We start from the raw sequence: 22,639 nt of genomic DNA, 5'->3' as shown, positions 1-22,639 counted from the left end.
TCTCGGGTCAGGCAGTGCCCCAGGAGGACAGTCCACCCCCAGGCGGACGGTCCACCCCCAGGCGGACGGTCCACCCCCAGGAGGACGCTCCACCCCCAGGAGGACGCTCCACCCCCAGGAGGACGCTCCACCCCCAGGAGGACGCTCCACCCCCAGGAGGACGCTCCACCCCCAGGAGGACGCTCCACCCCCAGGAGGACGCTCCACCCCCAGGAGGACGCTCCACGGGGCTGATACCAGGCTTCGTGAGGGTCGGAGCCTTGTGCTGTTGTCCAGTGTCCCCAGCACCGAGCGAGTTTGAGTCCATCAGTCAGTGGATGCCATTTTGAAGGTGCAGTCTGGTTTCATGGTTAGCTGCCATAACATATGCCAAGTATCCTGCTCAGATTTATGTCTCTGAACAAATACGCATCAGTCTGGATTCATGGTTAGCTGCCGTAACATATGCCAAGTATCCTGCTCAGATTTATGTCTCTGAACAAATATGCATTCTGCTTTGTTGTGAGTTCCAGACAAGCACTTTAACCAAATTGGCAGGTAGTAGAGATAGGGAAGGAGTAATTGAAAAGTATTAGAAAATAAAATGATCCAGGCCAGGTGCGGTGGCTCATGCCTGTTAATTCCAGCAGTTTGAAAGGCCCAGGTGGGTGGATCCCTTGAGGTTAGGATTTCAAGACCACCCTGGCCAACATGGTGAAACCCCATCTCTACTAAAAATACAAAAATTAGTTGCGCGTAGTGGCACACACCTGTAATCCCAGCTACTCGGAAGGCTGAGGCAGGAGAATCACCTGAACCCAGATAGCGGCCGTTGCAGTGAGTCATCATTGCACCACTGTACTCCAGCCTCGGCAACAGAGCGAGACTCCATCTCAAAAAAAAAAAAGAAAAGAAAATGATCAAGTCATAGAATGAAGAAAAGGAAAGTTTTTTTAATAGTTTCGCAACAGGTTATTGGTGATTTTACCAACTAGGTAGAGAGTAATTCTCAATGAGAGGAATCTGTAGGTATTGGCTTTAACACCAGGACAATAAATATTGGAAGAAACTTATCCCAGATTCCTTTTGTTACTATTTTGTTTATCTGCTTAGACATTCCCTTTCTAGCATTTATCAAACTTACCAACAAACATTGTCAGGTAGGAGTGTGACATTCTACCTCCAGGAGCCAAGGGTTGGGGTCAGGTCCTACACTAACCCATGGAAAAAGTATTTGACATTTCATGTTTATATTAAAAACAGGTGCAAATCTTGCCTTTAGCATTATGTTTGTTTCATATTAATATTTGAAATGACTTAATCATTGAGTAAAATTGAGGCCCCAAACAGATACACTGTTTCTAGTCTTTGATGTTATAGAGGCCTAGGGCACTGTGAGATTTTTCATGATTGGGAAGCAAGGTGTGAAATTTATTTGTGTGAAATAAAATTAAACTTTTTAATGTTTAAACATCAGATTTATAAGGCAAGAAAACTACATTGCATCAAAAGACTGCTTCAGAAGTTGCAGTTTGTTATTTGCATCTTCTTTTGAACACGGACATTTATATTTAGTTAAGTGTTTTATATATATAAGACCAACAACAACCACAGCCATTGATTGATTGATTAAGAGTATTCCTCCCAACGTCATAGCAGTGTTGGATCTGATAACAGCCTGCACACCTAGAGCAGTAAAATACTATAATCTGATGGGCCACATTTCAGGGTTTTTACCTACAATCTGATTTGGTTGCTTTACTATCATTTTATTCAGATTATACATCTTGCAGGTCTATAATGATTAAGAGAATAGTTCATTTCACTTACATTATGTAATGCAAAATTTTTTGTTAGTTTTGTAGGAAATTGTGAGATTGATTTGGAGATCAAACGATATTTTTGTAGAGCTGGTGTGAAAAGTATCCAGGTAAGTTTTTTGTTTTTTTTTTTGTTTTAATTTGACAGTTTTCTAAAGTTCTCTAAGCTGTATTCAAAAATAAAATTAGGAAGTTTTTTTAGCTTGGAATTTTTTTGACGTTCAGTTTTTAGCTGTAGGTCATAGTTGAGATAAATAAGAAGTCACATGCTCAAAAGTTACTAAGATTCGCATGCAAACTCCTTGCGTTAAGCGGCCCTGCAGAGTGTTTTCTATTACATATTTTGGTTTCCTGTTTGAGTTTAGATTCATGGTACCATGCGGGTGATCCTGGAACCGTTGATTGGAGATATGCCCTTAGTCGGAGCTTTGTCTATCTTCTTCCTTAGGAAACCAGTAAGTCAATATTTATTTCATTTTTATTTTCCCATTTGGTGGCAAAAATACATACCCGTGGAAGAATATATAAAGTGGAGAAACAAAATTTTATCAACTCACCGTTGTCCCTTTCTGTTGTGTGAATCCTGTGGGAGTTTTTTGTATTTCTTTGTGCCTTAACTGAGAGCTTATCTCTTGATAAACAGCTCTCTTTCCTGATTATAAAAATGTTACAAAAATTTGGAAACATGGACTTCTTCAGAAGAGTGGGTCTTAGCTCACATTTTATTCACCACCTCACTGAATATGATTTATAGATATTTGCTCATTTAATCCTCATGACTCTATAGCTAAATGTTAACATTGTTTTCTCTTACTGTTCAGAAACTGAGATTTTGAAAGTCTTATTTTTCCAAGTCACACAATTAATAAGAGCCTATATACAGATCCAGTTTAGTCTGATACAGAGCTCATGTTCCTGAACACTTTGTTGAGAAGACTCATCTGTAAACCTCCCTCTTCTCCCCTCCAGAGATAAGGGCTGCTGTCATTAGCATGCATCTCCTTCCTCGTTTGGGGTGTGTTTAATGAACTGTACATACAGTTTTATATACAGGTTGAATGTTATCGGAGATGCTTGGGACCAGATTTGTTTCAGGTTTTGTAATATTTGCGTTAGACTCCAGTGAGTATTTCCTTTGAGCATGATGCTAGTACTCAAAAAGTTTCTTATATTGAAGCATTTTGGATTTTTAGATTAGGGATGCGGAACCTATACTGTGTTGTTGTTGCTGCTGTTTTACAGTAGTTAATACTATTTGTTATTTCCCACGAAACCAAGACAACAGAACTGTTACTCCCACCAGACAAACTCCTTCCTCCTTCCCTGGGCTCCTGCAGCCTCTGTCCAGTGTCTCCCTTTGCTGCCCTCCGTGTTCACTGTGCTCCTGGTCATCTTCTCCAGGTGCACACTGCCCATATGGTTGTCTGTATCAGCCCACACCTTGCCACTACCTCCCTGTGCCTTTTTCTTTGCCGCAGAAGGCTTTCTTCGCCCCTTTTGTTTCACTTTTGTGAAACTTTCTTCGCCCCTTTTGTTTCAGCAATTTCTGCACAGTTATTGTTAGCTCTTTAAAAGCAAGGATCATAACTGTCTCCTTAGAGTTTGGCAAATGAATGATGCAAGATGTGCCATTGATGAGTCCTTTATGGAAGTACCTTCAACATCATTTGTAATTTAAAGTAGGAATATTAATTCATATAATTTGATTCAAATAACTTATTAAAAATTGTCATTTGGCTTTTAAAATACGGGTTTATCTACACCTGTCATAAACTAAGTTTACTATAGCTTGTACTTTTTCTGTATAAAAACAAAAGAATTAAGTGTCATCACTTTCTGTTATGAATAAAATAATTGTTCTGATTTTCTTATTACTGAAAGAATGGGCTTATTTTGAATCAATTTTAAGTACACAAAACATGGGAACATCCAAAAACTCCTAGGTCATCTCTGTCAAATTTTACTGTTAAAATTAAATTTTACTATTCAGGAAGTTAAGAGATTCATAAGATTTAAAATTAATGTGTTTTTTTCCCCCATACCAGTCGTTAAAAGTCCTGTATGTTTAAGAAATGAACTTCATTAGTGACCAAAAAAACCTCAGTAATCTTAACAAATTGCTAAGTATTTTTAACTTACCCATCTTTAGCCAGGGACATTTTTAACAATTTAGAGAAAGACCTTTTTAAAAAGTTCATTTCAGAATGTAACGAAATCCAAATCTTCAAATCTTCTTCAAAATTTAATAGTGCTGTTACTTAGTTTGGATCTTCCATCGATGACTTTACTTTTAAAATAACGTATTAACTTCCAAATGAAATTTAGTGCTCAGAAAAGAAGGATGGGGCTGAGAAGTTCCGAGTCACTCATTTCCTTATATGGTGAGTAAAGTCATCAAACGTACTCCAGTGAAAAGGAAAATTTTCAGTTTATTTTACTGGAAAATATGAGAACAGAGTTACTGCTGGCTGCCAAGTAATTCCTCCTCATCCTGGTGAAAGATATTTCTAGAAAGGTTTTTATTTTGTGGGTTTTTAAAATTTCTTTCTACTATTTGGATAATTTAGAAACCCTTACGAAACCTTTATACATTTTTCTACTTGTTGGCTTGTTTAGTTTTTATAATGTAGAACTTGTTGAAGGAAAAAAAACCTAAATATTGCTGAGGTGACGAAGTTGGAGTGTAGGTGAAGAAGGCAGCACAGTGCTGTGGTTAAGTGATAGACGTGTGTGTTGGACAGCCTGGTTTTCCACTCCTAGTTCTTTCTCTTACTGTAGCCTTTGAACAAGTTACTTCTCTAAGCCTCAGTTTTCCCATCTGTAACATGTCAGGACAGTAATACCTACCTCACACAATTAAATCTGAAAATTAAATGCCAATGAATGTAAACTACTTAGTATAATACCTAACAGATAGTAGTCTTCATATTTTAAGAAATTAAATATTTCTCCTACATGTAGATTTAGTCCTGACACTGGAGGTTATTTATTTATTTATTTATTTATTTATTTTGAGACGGAGTTTCACTCTTGTCACCCAGGCTGGAGTGCAGTGGCGCAATCTTGGCTCACCGCAACCTCCACCTCCCGGGTTCAAGTGATTCTCCTGCCTCAGCCTCCTGAGCAGCTGAGATTACAGGCGCCCACCACCACGCCTGGCTAATTTTTTTCTATTTTTAGTAGAGACGGGGTTTCACCATGTCAGCCAGGATGGTCTTGAACTTATGACCTCAGGTGATCCACCCACCTTGGCCTCCCAGAGTACTGGGATTACAGGCGTGAGCCACCGCGCCCGGCCACTAGAGGTGAATTATCAGTAAGGAGAAAAGCTTGGATAAATGTTCTGGTAAGAACTCAACCAATTGGTGTTTGCCTTTGGCTGTGCATAGGGAATCCTTCTCACTTGGTAGTTGTTGGGCAGCATACGGTTTTAGGGTGTTTCAGAGTCCTTAGTCTTGTTGAGATTTATCCCTCAACCAGAGGGGATCCAGGAGGTCTTTCCCAAAACTTCCCTTAGAAATGGTCCTAGGCTTACTCCAAATATGTTCATCCACCAACGTTCGGGGTCTTCCAGCCCAATGCGGAGGTGCTGGCTGCTGGCATCTTTTGAACCGCAGATTCCATTTCTTCCTCTGTAATGGAAACAGTGTCTTCTGTTATGAGAAGAAATTGAATCCTATTAGCCAAGGACTCCAGAAATTGATGTGCTTTAAGCAAATGGGGATAAAAGGGAGAGGAATTTATTTAAAACATAAAAATAGCATATATTGATGTCTCATGACGTGTACAGGGGACTGCAGTTGAGTCTCAGGAACAGAACGGAACCGGGAATTCGAAAGCCTTCGTGACTGTCCCCACCTCTTCTCGCTTTTCTCTCCCTGTGAGACTAGCTTCATCTGGTTCTGCAGTCCACATGTGGAATAGCATGCCTGCCAGCACTTCAGAGAAAGCCTTGCGTCTTCCTGCATCCTTGGCCTCTCCCTTCGGCCTCCCAGAGTACTGGGATTACAGGCTTGTGAGCCATTCCAGCTGGGTCAGATACCGACCCCTGGACCCACTGGGGGTAGGAGGGTTGCAGTGTTTGAACAGGGCTCCCTGAAGCCCATTCTTAACAGCCTTGCAGATGAGGCTGCAGTGAGTTCCAGAGTCAGGGCCACAGGCACATCCACAGACTCAGACCACACATCAGTAACTGGGAGTTTTTGCAGTATTTATCCTGCTCTTTTCCCCGACTTTCTGGGATCTGTGGTTTGATGTTTATATTATTTTGGACAGTCTTGCCTACCCCCAGTAGAGGGGGTACAGAGGAGCTTCCTGTTGTCCTGGTCCATCCTAGGTCTTGGGGCCAGAGCTCTCCCAGAGACCCTGCTCCTCCTCCCTGTGCCTTGTGTCTTTGGCGGGTCTTTTGCAGGAGAGAGTCTGCACCTGCCCCAGCAGTAGAGGTCTCTACCAGCCTGGGACATTGTCCTACCACGTCCTTAAGGGACCTCTCCCCAGCTGCAGTGGGTTCTTAAGGTGCTTCCCTCCCCCATGGCTTCTGTCCCTTAAGGTGGAAGGCGGGGCGGGGCTTCCTTTGTGCCCTTCTACAGTGGCAGCTGCCTCCTCCTGGGCTCCTCCCCATGGGAAGTATCCTCCCTGGGGTCGTCTTTGCACACCGGGGATGCAGGTGCCACCACGTGATGTGCACACCTCTGTGGTTCTCTGACTCACCCACACTTGGCCTGTGGCCTTTCATTAGGATCTTGCTGGAGTCGTCTCACTTGTTTTGTGGGGATCTCGTCCCCCTTCAAGTTCAGCTCACTCCTGCCTGTCCTCCCTCAGAGCTGCCCAGAAGGAGGGGTTTCAGGCTGGCTGGTGGCTCAGGATGTCAGCTCTCCCATGTGGTCAAAAGTGAAGCTCTCAGAAGTCCTGGGACTTAGAAACATAAGAAAAACATTTTTGAACTTTACCAACAGCCCAGATCTGCTAAATAAAAAACTGGAGAAAGGTGGGAGCCCTGAGTTTGTATTTCCAACAGACTTCCCAGGTGATTCTTGTTCTGAACTGTGGCGCTCAATGCAGCCAGGATGCCAGGCATACAGCACGTGGTCAGGTGCCAAGCAGCTGCCCTGGAATTGTAAACGTTACCCACACCCGTGACAACGGATTAGGGAACGTAGAGAGAAGAGGGGCATCTGTGCGCTTCATGAAATACGTGGATACATCTGTGTCGTTCCAGTTGAAACCTGACATTGTTTTCCGATCTTGGAGTGCCGTACACGTTCTGCTTCTCGTAGAAGAGCCACAACAGCTCAGAGGTGACTTCCTGTCCTTTGGAAATGCCTGTTCCACTGGCTTTTCAGTTTCCTGAAATAGCTCAGTCCTCCAGAGGCGAGGCTCCCAGCATCCTGAGGCACGAGTCCGTGGGGAAGGAGGGGCACGCTCATTTTAGTTGCTTTTCCAAAGGCTCCTTCTTTTAAAGCCAGGCCTTTATCGGGCCCTGCTGGTGGCTTCTCCATGGTGCCCTCGTGTGGACCTCAGACTGGGCTTTGGAGCCTCCTGTCTCACACACCCATTTTGTCCTTCCCACACACTCGTTCTCTCTCACTTGTTCTTTCACACTTGTCCGCACTCATTCTCACAGACTTGTTCTCACACGGTTTCATTCTCACACATTTGTTCTCATGGACACACATTTTCACACTTGTTCTCACACATGCTTGAGCTTTCATACTCATTCTCACACTTGTTCTCCTGCAGACTCGTTTTCACACCCATTCTCACACTTGTTCTCACACTTGTTCTTTCATACTTTTCTGTTCTCACATACCCACTTCACATATTCTCATTTGTCACACGCTCTTGTTCCTTCACACTCATTCTTTGTTGTCACACTCCCACTTTCACGCTACTTCTCACACTCGTTCTCATTTTCTTACACTTGCTATTCCACTCACACTTGTTCTCACTCGTTCTTTCACACTCACACCTCTCAGTTTGTTCTCTCACACTTGTTCTCACTTGTTCTTAACTCACACCTCACACTTTGCACACTCGTTCACTCACTTGTTCTTACACACACCTCACTGTTCTCACTCGCTCAGTCGTTCTCACACTCACCTCACTGTTCTCACACTGGTTCACACACTTGTTCTCGTTCTTACACACACCTCACTTTGTTCTCACACTCGTTCACTCATGTTCTTACACTCTCACCTCACACTTCACACTCGTTCACTCACACTTGTTCACTTGTTTCACACACACCTCTTTGTTCTCACACTTGTTCACTCACTTATTCTCACTCGTTCTCACACTCGTTCACTCACACTTGTTCTCACTTGTTTCACTCACACCTCACTTTGTTCTCACACTCACTTGTTCACACTTGTTCTCGTTCTTACACTCACACCTCACACTGTTGTCGTTCACTCACGCTTGTTCTTACACACACCACACTTTGTTCACACTCGTTCACTCACACTTGTTCTTGTTCTTACTTACACCTCACACTTTGTTCACACTTCACTCACACTTGTTCTCATTACACTCACATCTCTCACACTTTGTTCTCACACTCGTTCACACTTGTTCTCGTTATTACACACCTCACACTTTGTTCTCACACTCGTTCACTCACGTTCTCGTTATTACACTCACATCTCTCACACTTTGTTCTCACACTCGTTCACACTTGTTCTCGTTCTTACGCTCACACTTCACACTTTGTTCTCACACTCGTTCACTCACACTTGTTCTCGTTATTACACTCACACCTCACACGTTCTCACTTGTTCTCGTTCTTACACTCACACCTCTCACACTTTGTTCTGTCGTTCACTCACACTTGTTCTCACTTGTTCTTTCACACACCTCATTTCTCACACTCGTTCACTCACACTTGTTCTCGTTCTTACACTCAAACCTCTCACACTTTGTTCTCACACTCGTTCACTCACACTTGTTCACTCACACTTGTTCTTACCTCACACTTTGTTCTCACACTCGTTCACTCACACTTGTTCTCGTTCTTATACCTCTCACACTTTGTTCTCACATGTTCACTCGCTTGTTCACTTGTTCTTTCACACTCATACTTCTCACACTTTGTTCTCACACTCACTTATTCGCGTTCTTACACTCACACCTCACACTTCGTTCTCAACACTCGTTCACTCTCACTTGTTCTCACTTGTTCTTACACTCACACCTCACACTTTGTTCTCACACTCGTTCACTCACTTGTTCTCACTCGTTCTTACACGCATACCTCACACTTTGTTCTCACACTCGTTCACTCGTTCTCACTCGTTCTTACACGCATACCTCACACTTTGTTCTCACACTCGTTCACTCACATTTGTTCTCACTCGTTCTTTCACACCTCACTTTGTTCTCACACTCACACTTGTTCACTCACACTGGTTCTCGTTCTGCCTCTCACAGTTTGTTCTCACACTTGTTCACTCACACTTGTTCTCACTTGTTCTCACTCACACCTCTCACACTTTGTTCTCACATTCGTTTCACACTTGTTCTCACTCGTTCTCTCGTACTTGTTCTGACATGTGTCTCACATTCGTTCTCACACTTGCTCTTATGTTCTCACACACTCCTCACATTCTCACACTTATTTTCTTTCTCACGCTCATTCTCACATTAGTTCTCTGTCCCTCTTTGTCACATATTCACACAGCCTCTCACACTCTTTTCGTCTCACACACATTCTCACTCATACACACGTGTTTCCTTTCTCTCTTTCCACTTGCTCCCTCCGTCATTACAGTCTCTGGCTCTTGCTCCTTCACCATTCCCTGTGCTCAGGGACAGGCCTTTCAGTGCCTTGAACATGGGGACCCCTTTGCCTGGTGCCTTCTTTCTTGCATTCAAATCTCTTCCTTTCAAAAGCCAGCTGAGTCCTTTCCTTCCGCAATTCCTTCTCCTGCCTCCCTGACGATTAGTTTCTCTCAACTTCAGTAGCACTTAAATGTATCTCAGTCTTTTCAACAAGGCCCACGTGGGCATGCCCTCTGTTGCCTGACAAGCTTATACTAAAATTTCCTTGTTTTGTGTTTTTAATACTCCATCGTTGATAGTTAATATTCTTTTTGAGGTTTTGTTTTCGACAAAGTAATGAAGTTGTTTTTCTGAAATGATTCTAAGACAATTGGTCAGAAATAGTCTCTGCTTGTTTGGTTTATGTTTGGTCAGTTGTGCTTTGATTATAGATGGTTCCTCATCTGAGATTAAAGTGGGACAGAACTTCAAAAGTAAAAGGATGAATGTTCGTTGTGATGCTTATGTGGCACATGTGCTAGTCCTTGATAGTGGCCAGAAAGATCTTAATTGCTCAAAGGGATTTCCAGGGAAGGAAGCCCTCAGGTGATGACTGCAGTCGCAGGCAGTGGGCTTGGAGCCAGGCGCGTGGCCTCTGTGCATTGTCTGACTTAGTCCTCACAGGATGGGATTGTTCCCGTGTTACTGGTGAGGAAAATAAAGGCCAGTTTATCATTAAAATGGAAACTTTGATAGGGATGCTTCTAGTATTGACATTTATTGTCTAAAATCTCCCAAATTGTACTTTAAAGTTTAGAAACTTTGTTCTTGAATGGTCTCTTTCGTAGGTAGTCATTCTGAGTGACAGATTTGGAAATGGATGTTTAGGGTGTCACAATAATGGGGGCTGGGGCCCTATTGCCCTTAGTGGCAGAAACCAAGTTGGATGCTGACCACTTAAGTGTCTTGTGCCTGTCAGTGTTGTGTAGCAGAGGACTGTCCCTCCCCACCCCAGGGCCAAGAACCCCCTGTTCATAAGCTCTGCATAGCCTCTGTAAGCAAATACCCGAGTCAAGGTAGCTAGGCATAGAAGCAAATATGGGCCCGGGCTGTCTGCCGGTCATTCCACGTAGAGAGACTTAGAAGCAAGTGAGAAGTCAGTGAGCAAGATGAGGCACATCAGAGACAGGAGCAGATTGGATGGTTTAGAGCAGAAGGGGCCGCAGCACCGTCTGCACAGCTGTCCTTAAAAATCAGTCGTTTCTTCCCATCTGGGTCCAGTGAAAAGATGAGGATTTCATTCTGTCCTTGGCTTATCTCGTTGTGAAAGGCAAAAGGTTACAGGTAAGATTACTTCCTCTAGGTCTTAGTTTACTTAACTGTGAAACTAAAATAAAAGATTTTCTCAGTTCTAGGACTAACTCTGAATTTGAAGACCCACTTTTTAGCCTAGTTTTATATGTAATTTTCAAAATGTATGTCTGTTTGGCTTCTTTTTTTCTTGAGATGGAGTCTTGCTGTGCTGCCCAGGCTAGAGTGCAGTGACTATTCGCAGAAGGAATCATGGAGTGGAGCACACTGCTACAGCCTCACACTCCTGGGCTCAAGCAATCCTTGTGCCACTACACCTGGCTCTCTCGCTTTGTTTTTGAGCTTACTCCAATAACCCTTCATGCTCTTTGCTATAAATAGAAACTTCTTCCTATGTTTGATGCCTTTGATCTTTTGTTTTGATACGCAAGAAGCCATCTTTCAGGTTTCTAGATAGCCTTAAGGAAGTTTTATCTAGATAGTTTGCCTACAAGAGGAGCATTAATACTACCCATTTATGGAGGTTTTACTTGCCACATTTGGGCAGTTTTTATCACTTAAAATCTAGCAAAACATTATGTCAGTGCCCTCCCAGGCCTTTAAAGTCTTCATGTAACAGCAGGCTAGGGGTTTTGTCAGCTGTAAAGTTACATCTTCTGTTCCTTCAAACAGAAACATACTTTTTAATCTAAACAAGTGGATACTTTTCTTGGGAGCATGTTAAAAAAAAAAAAAAAGTGAAGCCAGCCAGTCACACGGTGTGATGTCGTTTTTACGTAGCACCTTTATACACGATATAAAAAAGTAGGTTTTTTGTATCAACTGCAAACATGTTTTGTTCTCTGTGGATTGGAATCTTGGTGAGGAAGAGCATTGCATCCCGCAAAAGGCTTATGAGTCAGTTAGCTGGAGAGACAGTGCCATCATTCTGGGTTGCAGTTCTGGTGAAGTAAGTAGGATGTTAACACTGCAGATGGAAATGGTTTTCAGATTGCCACATGGAATAATAGTATGGAACGTGAAATTTCAGGAATAGGAGGAGATTCTTTTATTATTTTCCTCCTTCCACTTTGTACATTCTTTTAATAGCCTGCAACTAGTTACATTTATCTTTTTTTTTTTTTTTTTTACATTTTTATCCATAATACAAGTAACTTGACTAAAGCCAGTGTCTGTTTCATGTAAATATATTAACAGGTCCAAAATCACCAACTAAAATTAGCTTTATACTGACTTTTTCTAAAGTCAGTCCTTGTCTCACCCAAATATTTTAACAAGTCCAAAAATACCACATAGCTACTTGGAACCATATTAAAATCTCATTATAACATAAATTTCAGGTATTCTATGTTGTAGACTTCTCCTTGAAAGATAATGACATTGAAAAATGCTCTTAAGAGAGTTGTTAATTCTGTTTCCCAAAACTTCCTGGATAAAACAATTCTACCTTAATGCCATTAAGACTATGGTAGGTGGTTTTTTTCTTTAAGTAACAAGACTGACGTATAAAATATGAATGCGACATTTAAGATGAAAGTGTTCATAGGCACACCTCGCTTTATTGTGCTTTGCTTTATTGCACTTCATAGATACTGTGTTTTTACTAGTTGAAAGTTTATGGCAGCCCTGTGAAAAATAAGCCTGTCCGTGCTGTGAAGTGAACAGCATGTGCTCACTTCATGGCTCTGTGTCATGTTTCGGCAATTCTCACAGAATTTCACACTTTTTCATCATTATTTTATCTGTGACTGTGATCTGTGGTCAGTGATCTTTGTTGTTTCTAATGTAATTGTTTTGGGGCGTTACAAACCATGCCTGTGTAAGATGGCAGATGAGTCCGTTCTCACACCGCTATAAAGATTCTACCTGAGACTGGGCATTTTATGAAGAAAGGGGGGTTATAAAGATACTACCTGAGACGAGGCATTTTATAAAGAAAGGAGGGTTAATTGACTCAAGGTTCTGCATGTCTGGGGAGGCCTCAGGAAACTTACAGTCATGGCAGAAGATGAAGGGGAAGTGAGGCACATCTTACATGATGGCAGGAGAGAGAGTGTGCAGGAGAAACAGCCACTTTTAGAACTATCAGAACTCATGAGAACTCCCTCACTATCATGAGAATAGTATGGGAGAAACTGTGCCCACACCAATCACCTCCTACCAGGTCCCTCCCTCGACACATAGAGATTACAGTTCGACATGAGATTTGAGTAGGGACACAGAGCCAAACCATATCAAATGGCCAGGTTAATTGGTAAATGTCGTACCTTCTGACTGCTCCACTGACTGACTGTTCTATGTCTCCCTCTCCTGGATCTCCCTATTCCCTGAGACACAACAATATTGAAATTTTAGGCGAATTCACAACCCTGCAGTGGCCTTTATGTATTTAAGTGAAAGAGTTGCACGCCTCTCACTTTCAGTCAGAAGCTAGGTGGCTCACGCCTGTAATCCCAGCACTTTCAGAGACCAAGTGGGGCAGATCACTTGAGGTCAGGAGTTCAAGACCAGCCTCGTCAACATAGTGAAAACCCCTCTCTACTTTAAAAAAAAAAAAAAAATTACAAAAATTAGCTGGGTGTGGTAGTGTATGCCTGTAGTCCCAGCTACTTGGGAGGCTGAAGCAGGAGAATCACTTGAACCTGGGAGGCTTAGGTTGTAGTGAGCTAAGATGGCGCCATTGCACTCCAGCCTGGGCGACAGAGCAAGACTCTGTCTCCAAAAAAAAAAAGCGAAGCTAGAAATGATTAAGCTTAGTGAAGAAGCCAGGTTGAAAGCCAGCACAGGCTGAAAGCGAAGCCTTTTGTGCCAAACAGCCAAATTGTAAATGCAAAGGAAATGTTCGAAGGAAAATAAAAGTGCTGCTCCAGTGAACACACCAATGATAAGGAAACAGCCTTCTTGCTGATAGGGAGAAAGTTTTAGTGCCTGGAGAGATGATCAGCCCAGACATTATATTTCCTTAAGCCAGAGCCTAATCCACAGCAAAGTCCTAACTGTCTTCACTTCTATGAAGACTGACAGAGGTGAGGAAGTTGCAGAAGAAAAGTTTGAAGAGGTTGGTTTATGAGGTTCACGGAAAGAAGCCATCTCCATAACATAAAAGTGCAAGGTAGAATAGCAAGTTATCCAGAAGATCTAGCTAAGATCATTGATAAAGGTGGCTCCACTAAACAACAGATTTTCAGTGTATATTAAACATCCTTCTGCTGGAAGAAGATGCCGTCTGGAACTTTTCCAGCTAGAGAGGAGAGGTCAGTGCCTGACTTCAAGGCTTCAAAGGACAAGCTAACTGTCTTGTCACAGCTAATGCAGGTGGTGACTTTAAGTTGAAGTAAGCACTTATTTCACATTCTGAAAACCCTTGGGCCCTTAAGAATCATGCTAAATCTACACTGCCTGTGCTCTATACCTGGAAAAACAAAGCCTGGATGACAGCACACCTTTTTACACCCTGGTTTACCAAATATTTTAAGCCCACTGTCGAGACCTGCTGCTCAGAAAAAAAAGAGTCCCTCAAAATATAACTGCTCATCAGCAGTGCACCTGGTCACCCAGGAGCTCTGATGCAGATGTACAAGGAGGTGAATGCTGTTTTCTTGCCTGCTGACACCTCATCCATTCTCCAGCCCATGGATCAAGGGGAAATTCAACTTTCAAGTCTTATTATTTAAGGAATACTTTTTGTAAGACGATAGCTGCCACGGACAGTGATTCCTCTGATGGATCTGGGCAAAATAAGTCGAAAACCTCCGGAAAGGATTCACCATCCTAGATGCCATTGAAAACACTAGTGATTCATGAGGAGACAAAATATGAATATTAACAGGAATTTGGAAAAAGTTGATTCCAACTCTCATGGATGACTTTGAGGGGTTTAAGACTTCAGTGGAAGAAGGAAGTGCAGGTGGAAGGGAAATAGCGAGAGAACTGTAGTTAGAAGTGGAGCCTGAAGAGGGGGCTGAATTAGTGCAGTCTCAGGATCAAAGTTTAAGGACGAGAAATTGCTTCTTATGACTAACAAAGAGAGTGGTTTCCTGAGATGGAATCTACTCCTGGTGAAGATGCTGCAAACATTGTTGAAATGACAATAAGCGATTTAGAATATCACATAAATTTAGTTGATAAAGCAGTAGCAGGGTTTGAGAGGATGACTCCGCTTTTGAAAGCTGTTCTGTGGGTAAAATGCTATCAAACAGTGTGGCATGCTACAGAGAAATTTTTTTTGAAAGGAAGAGTCAGTCAATGCAGCAAACTTCACTGTTGTCTTACTTTAAGATGTTGTCACAATCACCCTAACCTTCAGCAACCACCACCCCGGTCAGTCAGCAACCATCAGCACCGAGGCAAAACCCTCTACCAGCCAGATTATGACGCGCTGAAGGCTTAGGTGATCGTTAGCATTTTTTAGCAATAAAATGTTTTAAAATAAAGGTATGTACATTTTTAAAAAGATATAATGCTATTGCACACTTAATAGACTATAGTTTAAACATAACTTTTGTATGCCTTGGGAAACCAAAAAATGTGTGTGACTCACATATTGCAGTATTCCCTTTACTGCACTGTTCTGGAACCCAGCCCACAATATCTCCGAGGCATGCCTGCATAGGAAAAATTCTTTATTTCTTTGTTAAATAGCATCTTTGAATTGTATTCGCTTTCCTGTTCTTTTAACTACAATGGCCTCATCTAATTGTATTTAGAAGCTTACCTGCCACTTTCCTTGACACAGCCATCCTTTCCTGAAGTTCACGTGGCCCCTGTGTCTCATGGCTCTGCGGATGGAGCAGTCACCAGTGGGTGTCCTCTGATGGTGCGCTGTGTGAGGTGCTTGCATTTTAACCTGAGTCAAATGCAAGATTCTGTGCTATATCTTTGATATGTTCTTACTTCCTGATGTAGATTTGTGATCAGAAGTAACAACCTTCAGAACTAAATGATAGAATCCTGTTGTGATGCCCTTTTAAATCTTAGTTTCCTCATAACAGGTATTTTTGTATGACCAGAATGTTTTGTTGTGGCAGGGAGTACCTGTTCCTTTTTAAATTGTGTAAGAGAAAAGAGAAAGGAAAATGAGCTCTTAAGTCAGTGTTTATAATATATTCATATGGTTTAGAACGTAGAGGTTTAGCCCGGCGGTTCAATGGGTGGACTACGGAAAAACATTGATTTTAAGGGGGGGTAAAGCGTAGGTTGATACTGATGTCTGCAATCCAGTTTGAAGATTAGTTGCCTATTTTTTCCTTCCTAATATTTTATATTTATATCTCATTTCTGTTACATTGAGAAATCTTAGCCTTTCAGGATCTTAAAAATTGTTTTTTGTTTGTTTGTTTTTAAGTTTTGTTCTATCTATAAGAATCTTGACTCTTCCACTTTATATTTGCTTGCAACCAAAAAGGGATTGCAACCAAAAAGCAGTTTTGTTACTCAACTATATGGGTGATTGAGATCATGCAATTGTACTTAGAATTTCTTCTACAAATATAGAACACAAGTAATTTTATTATGTGCTGTTTTGTTAGGAAAAGCGGTATTTCTAATCAATAGTTTTCATCAACCCGCATCTACTTAATGGAATGTTAGCTAACTGTATGGGAATTATTCTAAGATAAACACAGATGTCAAATGAGTGGGTAGAGCATGGTCTGCTAATGGGAAAATACAAAGTAAAACAATGATAAAGTCCATTGTTTAACTGCCAGATAGGCTGGGTTTTAGTATTGTTTTTGGTGAGGTATGTGAAAAGGACATTTTCATACACTTTGGGTGGGAATGTAAATGGATACAGTATTTTTGGAGGGCAGGTAGGTACCATCTATTGACATTAAAAATGAACATAAGCCTTTGACCCCAAAATCTCACTTTTTGAATGCTAGTCTGCATATGTATACGAGAACATGTATGTAAAAAGACATTCCCTGACTCATTATTTGTAATTACAATAAAGAGAAATTGTCAAAATTCTAAGTATCCATCCATAGGAGAGTGGGTAAATAAATTATTTTATGATTTTACTAGCAAAAACTGTGACATTATCAAAAAAAAAAAGAGGCAGGTCTCCACGTACCACCAAAGAAAAATGTCCTTGGTATATTACAAAGGATGAAGGGTGTGGGTCTGTGTTGTGTACTAACCCATTTTGTCTACAAAGAAACAAGCCTGTGTGCACCTGATTCGATAATTGGAAATTGTTTGGAACTTACTATTTTGTCCTTGTTTTAAAACAGCTTTTAGAAATTAACTGGACAGGACTGACGAATCTTCTGGATGTCCCTGGATTGAAGTAAGTCTCGTGTCTGGTCCCGGAGGCTTAGCGTTCGAGGGCGTGTTGTGCATTTTGGATGTCTTGACAATAGTGTGAGAATGGTTAAGACCTGCATCTGCCAGGTGAATGGGTGCCTTCTCCACAGGCTGTCGTGAGAAACAAGCAGAGGGTACAGGGGCTTTGTTCTGCCCGCCGGGAGCTGCTGGGAGGCGATGGGCCAGGGCGGGAGGGCTCTGGAGTGCCAGCCGAGGACGCAGTCTTCATTTGCGTTTGTTCACCACAAGGTGTCTTCCTGGCCTTGGCATGTTCAAAAAGTAGAGGTCTTTTAATATTTTGTAAAAACAGTTTGCAAATTTTTTTTTTTTAATCTTCTCAGAAACAATAAAGGAAACTTTAAAAGGAAATGCTTTCCAGGGTCTCTCCAGCCTATGGCTACCCCACCCTTTCCGCCTTTTTTTTTTTAACCTTTATTCCATTCCTTTTTGAAATGGGTTGGGGACAGTGTGGACTTCTGGACTTCGCCAGAACTCTTGAGTGTGAGAGGTGAGGAACTTGAAGTTCCGTATAATTTCACTGGGAGTCCCTTCACTATTCCGTAGCGATCTAGTGTCTAAAACAGGAGAAAAATGTTCCATAACAAGCATCTGAGGCCCTGGAGGGTGCATCCCTGCTTAGAGACAAGGAGTCATTCTAGTTGCCGTGGTGCCATTACCTGAAACAGTGCGTGGGGCTGTGGGTGGCAGACCTGTTGGTCACCTCCAAATAGGAAGTTTCGAAATTACAGCCTCTAAATGCTTTTGATGGCTTTACCGTTTTATTTGAAAGTTAAAACATATCACCTGTGGGTTAAAGTTATATGTTTCTAGTGGATATTTTCTAGTGTGATTTGTTTTTCCTAAAATAGTTTAGAAAATTATGAAACTTGGTTTCAGACTATTTTTTTATTCTCATATATTTGTTTATGCCTCTGAAATGGCCTTTCTAAAGAGTTTTGTTTCATTATTAGGGAAAAATGAGGACTTTAATTATCTGAAGCACAGTCATCATGAAAGTCCTTTTTAGGTGCTGTGGTTTACTGGATACAGAAAAATGCTGTGATCTTTAAAAGATCTGCGGAAAGAAAGCACAACTTTAAAAGATTGGTTAAAGAGTTCGTTAAGATTCTGGTTGCAAGCAACAAACCTGACTTAAGTGGTCTTAAGTAGGTGAATAAGTAAATTTCTTTTTTTTTTTGAGATGGAATCTCACTCTGTTGCCCAGGCTGGAGTGCAGTGTTACAGTCTCAGCTCACTGCAAGCACCACCTCCCAGGTTCAAGCAATTCTCCCTGCCTCAGCCTCCCAAGTAGCTGGGATTACAGGCGCGCACCACCACACCTGGCTAATTTTTGTATTTTTTTAGTAGAGATGGGGTTTCGCCATGTTGGCCAGGCTGGTCTTGAACTCCTGACCTCAGGTGATCCGCCTGCCTCGGCCTCCCACAGTGCTGGGATTACAGGCATGAGACACCGCACCCGGCCAGTAAATAATATTTTCAAAAAGCAGTTTATTCACTCTTCCAACAGTGGGCGCCCACTGCCTGCTCTGAGCTAGCCGCAGCCGCTCGTGCATGGGACACAGCTGTGCTTGTTTCCTGCTTGGCAGCTGGAAAGCTGGTGTGTCTTCTGAGGGATTTCAGATGGAGCCGGTGTTGAGCACCATAAGGGCTCTCTCGCCAGCTCCCCACCCATGCAGGGTGGGCGTGTCCCTCGTGGGCTTGTTTTCAGGCAGTCTCTTGCTGTGCCTGCAGCTACAAGCATTTAGTCTGCGGACTTAGTCGCCTTTCCCGCTAGGTCCCGGCCCAACTTGTGTGTGCAAGGGCCACCCTTGGACAGATTCCTGCGACTCTGATGATCAGGTTTCAATCTCACACACACCCCTACAGAAGGCAAAGAAATGGAAATTCCAGTGAATGGGGGCACCCCCCAAAGCAAAAACTTTCTCTAGAAATAGGGGGAGGAGATACTGTTTAGCCAAAAGGAACAAACATCCACACACATCAGTGTAGAAAAAGGTATTTGATTTTGCCTCCCTTCAGTATCATCGGAGGACTGAAATAAAACAGCATTATTGAACATCTGCTCTGTAAACAACGTTGTATTAATACTGGCAACCTGAAAGGGCAGTCAGAGAATGTGTTCTGCCCCGGCAAGCCTACAGTTTGGGGAAGTTGATCCCCTGATTCATTTTATTTAAAAGTCATTCACACATACACATGTAAATACAGAGATAAATATGCATGTATAGCTCCATTCTATTTAATAATTTAGATGTAGGCTCTTTTTATACAGTAGTCATTTCTAGCTATTTTATTTTTATTTTTCATTTTGTTTTCAGAGATAGATCTCACTATGTTTCTCAGGCTGGTGTCAACCCCCTGGGCTCAAGGGATCTTCCTCCCTCAGCCTCCCAAGTAGCTGAACTATAGACTTGTACCACTGCACCCAGCTTCTCTTGTTTTATATGTAGATTTTATATATGTAATACAAAAATACAATCATAAGGCCAGGCGCGGTGGCTCACGCCTGTAATCCCAGCACTTTGGGAGGCCGAGGCAGGTGGATCACGAGGTCAGGAGATCGAGACCATCCTGGCTAACACAGTGAAACCCTGTCTCTACTGAAAATACAAAAAAATTAGCCGGGCATGGTGGCAGGCGCCTGTAGTCCCAGCTACTCGGGAGGCTGAGGCAGGAGAATGGCGTGAACTCAGGAGGCGGAGCTTGCACTGAGCAAATATCGCGCCACTGCACTCCAGCCTGGGCGACAGAGTGAGACTCCATCTCAGGAAAAAAAAAAAAAAAAATATATATATATATAATCATATATGTATAATTATGTCATTAAAAATATATAGTTACCTAACAGATAAATACACAAACACCATTCAAAAAACAGGCTGTTGTATAAAAGGGAGATGTAAAAATATCTTTTCTAAGTTTATATATATAGGTATATATAATTTATGCACAATTATGTAGATTTTATATAATAAATTATGTTTACATAAATGTTATGTACTAAAATTTAATAGATATGTACGTAAAATTGGGGCTACTAGTTGTCACTCATTCTATCAGATAAATCACAGCTATAGCAACCCTTAGGTTATAAAAGTGAATATTAAATAGCTATGAGGCTGAACGCGGTGGCTGACACCTGTAATCCCAGCACTTTGGGAGGCTGAGGCGGGTGGATCGCCTGAGGTTGGGAGTTTGAGACCAACCTAGCCAACATAGTGAAATCCCATCTCTACTAAAAATACAAAAATTAGTTGGGCGTGGGCACACACCTGTAATCCCAGCTACTCGGGAGGTGGAGGTTGCAATGAGCCAGGATCATGCCATTGCACTCCAGCCTGGGCAACAGAATGAGACTCTGTCTCAAAAAAAATAAATTAATTAAAAAAATAATAATAAATAAATAACTATGAACTTAACATAATGAAATCTTGTCCCAAGCTTTATAAAATGAGCATCCACATGTTACATTAATTGATTACAAAAAGAAACCCCAGACATTATAGAGTAAGAATAATGCCTGAATTCCTTCACTACACCATAACTTTGGGCTATCCCTATTAAACATCCATTGTGTTTTGATAAGCGGCTCTAAGCTGAGTGTTGAAGGCGTAAGAAGGGTGAAGATTATGATTAAATATCCGTTATGTTTTGATAAGCGTCTCTAAGCTGAGTGTTGAAGGTGTAAGAAGGGTGAAGATTATGGTGGAAACAAAACACAGGTGATGAGTAGTCGTGGTTCTGAAGGACACACAGGGAAATAGTGACTCCCAAGAAAGTAACCACTTCAGTAGACACTTCTGTGGAGACCTAGGGGAGCAGCATCCACATCCACAGTTCGGGGACATGCGGGGTGTAGTGGGGTGAGGAGGCGCAGTGAAGGGAGCCCCGCCAGGGAGCTCCGTCAGAGCTGCTGTGGCCTCGGAGGCCAGGAGTCTGTGTGTGAGAAAGGTGGGTGGGTCCTGCCTCTGCGTGGTGAACACACAGCCAGTGTCTGCTGGCTGAAGCCCTCCGAATCTCTGTGGAAGTATTAACTGTCTGAATAACTGACCTGTTCATAAGTAGAGTAGTGTTACATATGGTTTTTCTTTTGGGGATTTAAAAAATTTTTTCCCATATTAAACTGAAAAGTCCTTGAGGTGCTGGGTCATCACACGTGGATACTGTCTTGCAGTGGGTGCTTGGACATTATTTGTTGAACGCTGATGATTATCACTGTCTCAGTGGATATTTTTATTTGTAATTATGTATGTTAATAATTTTAGCATCTAAAACATTACTGGCGAGAAGCAAAGTACTTTCGCAACTTCACAGTTCAGGTAAAGGTGTTATACAGCAATGAAACTTAGGTTTATAAATGTGTTTAAAAGTGCTGCCACATACGCATTATTTAATTCTCACGTTTACCCTAAAGAATAGGACATATATATGTTTGTTTGTTTAAATAGAGATGAGGGGTCTCGCTCTGTGTTGCCCAGGCTAGTCTCTAGCTCCTGGGCTCAAACAGTCCTCCCACGTTAGCCTCCCCAAAGTGTAGGGATTACAGGCATGAGGCACCATGCCCAGCCAAAAAAGATATATTAAAAGTACATCTTTGACCAGGCGTGGTGGCTTACGCCTATAATCCCAGCACTTCGGGAGGCCAAGGTGGGTGGGTCACCTGAGGTCAAGAGTTCGAGACCAGCCTCACCAACATGGTGAACCCTGTCTCTACTAAAAATACAATATTAGCCAGGTGTGGTGGTGCGCACCTGTAATCCCAGCTACTTCGGAGGCTGAGGCAGGAGAATTGCTTAAACCCAGGAGCCGGAGGTTGCAGTGAGCTGAGATCATGCCGTTGTACTCCAGCCTGGGCAACAAGAGCAAAACTCCGTCTCATTAAAAAAGCAAGTATATTTTTTCCTTTAGCCTAAGCAATTTTATTCACTTAGTTTGCTGTGCAGTGATGTATAGTATTTCAAAGATTATCAATGTGTCCAATACTCAAAGTGTTGGATAATGGATAAGAGAGAACAAAGTAAGTTCTCCTTCAGTGGGGACTGGTATACAACAACGGAGAAATGGGATGTGTATATGAACATGAATGTGCCAATGAATGTTATTCTCTGTACTTATATGTATGTTTGAAATAGTTTATGTTAAGTCAATGAGGTGTATTTTAGTAAATAAGTATAAAATCTATGATGAAGTAGGAATACATTAAATGTTATTTAGGAAATTATGAAGTGTATTAGGTTGGTGCAAAAGTATTTGCAGTTTTTGCCATTTTAATTGCAGAAACCACATTACTTGTGCAATAACTAGAATTTTACCTTGTATTCTATAAATAAATTCTGTATCATAGTCACCATAGTGGTATCACAGCTAAAGAATTGAAATGCGGGTTGTAAATATTGCACTGGAGGAATGAGATAACCCCTACTCTGTAAATAAATGAGACTTACATC

General features: G+C 41.9%; 1 protein-coding gene across 2 annotated transcripts in view; it reads left to right on the top strand.

Moving 5' to 3' along the window:
* Positions 1 to 22,639, top strand: part of ESYT2 (extended synaptotagmin 2) — a 104,475-nt gene that overhangs the window by 45,004 nt on the left and 36,832 nt on the right. For both annotated transcript variants that reach the window (XM_031007313.3, XM_031007314.3), the window contains exons 5-7: positions 1,837 to 1,909; positions 2,165 to 2,254; positions 17,099 to 17,154. In XM_031007313.3, the coding sequence (XP_030863173.2) occupies positions 1,837 to 1,909; positions 2,165 to 2,254; positions 17,099 to 17,154 (219 nt within the window). The remainder of the gene's footprint in view (positions 1 to 1,836; positions 1,910 to 2,164; positions 2,255 to 17,098; positions 17,155 to 22,639) is intronic.

The sequence above is a fragment of the Gorilla gorilla genome, chromosome 6, assembly GCF_029281585.2.
Source record: "Gorilla gorilla gorilla isolate KB3781 chromosome 6, NHGRI_mGorGor1-v2.1_pri, whole genome shotgun sequence".
NCBI lineage: Eukaryota > Metazoa > Chordata > Mammalia > Primates > Hominidae > Gorilla > Gorilla gorilla.
The sequence above is the reverse complement of the archived record's forward strand: the minus strand, read 5'-3'. Positions and strand labels throughout refer to the sequence as shown.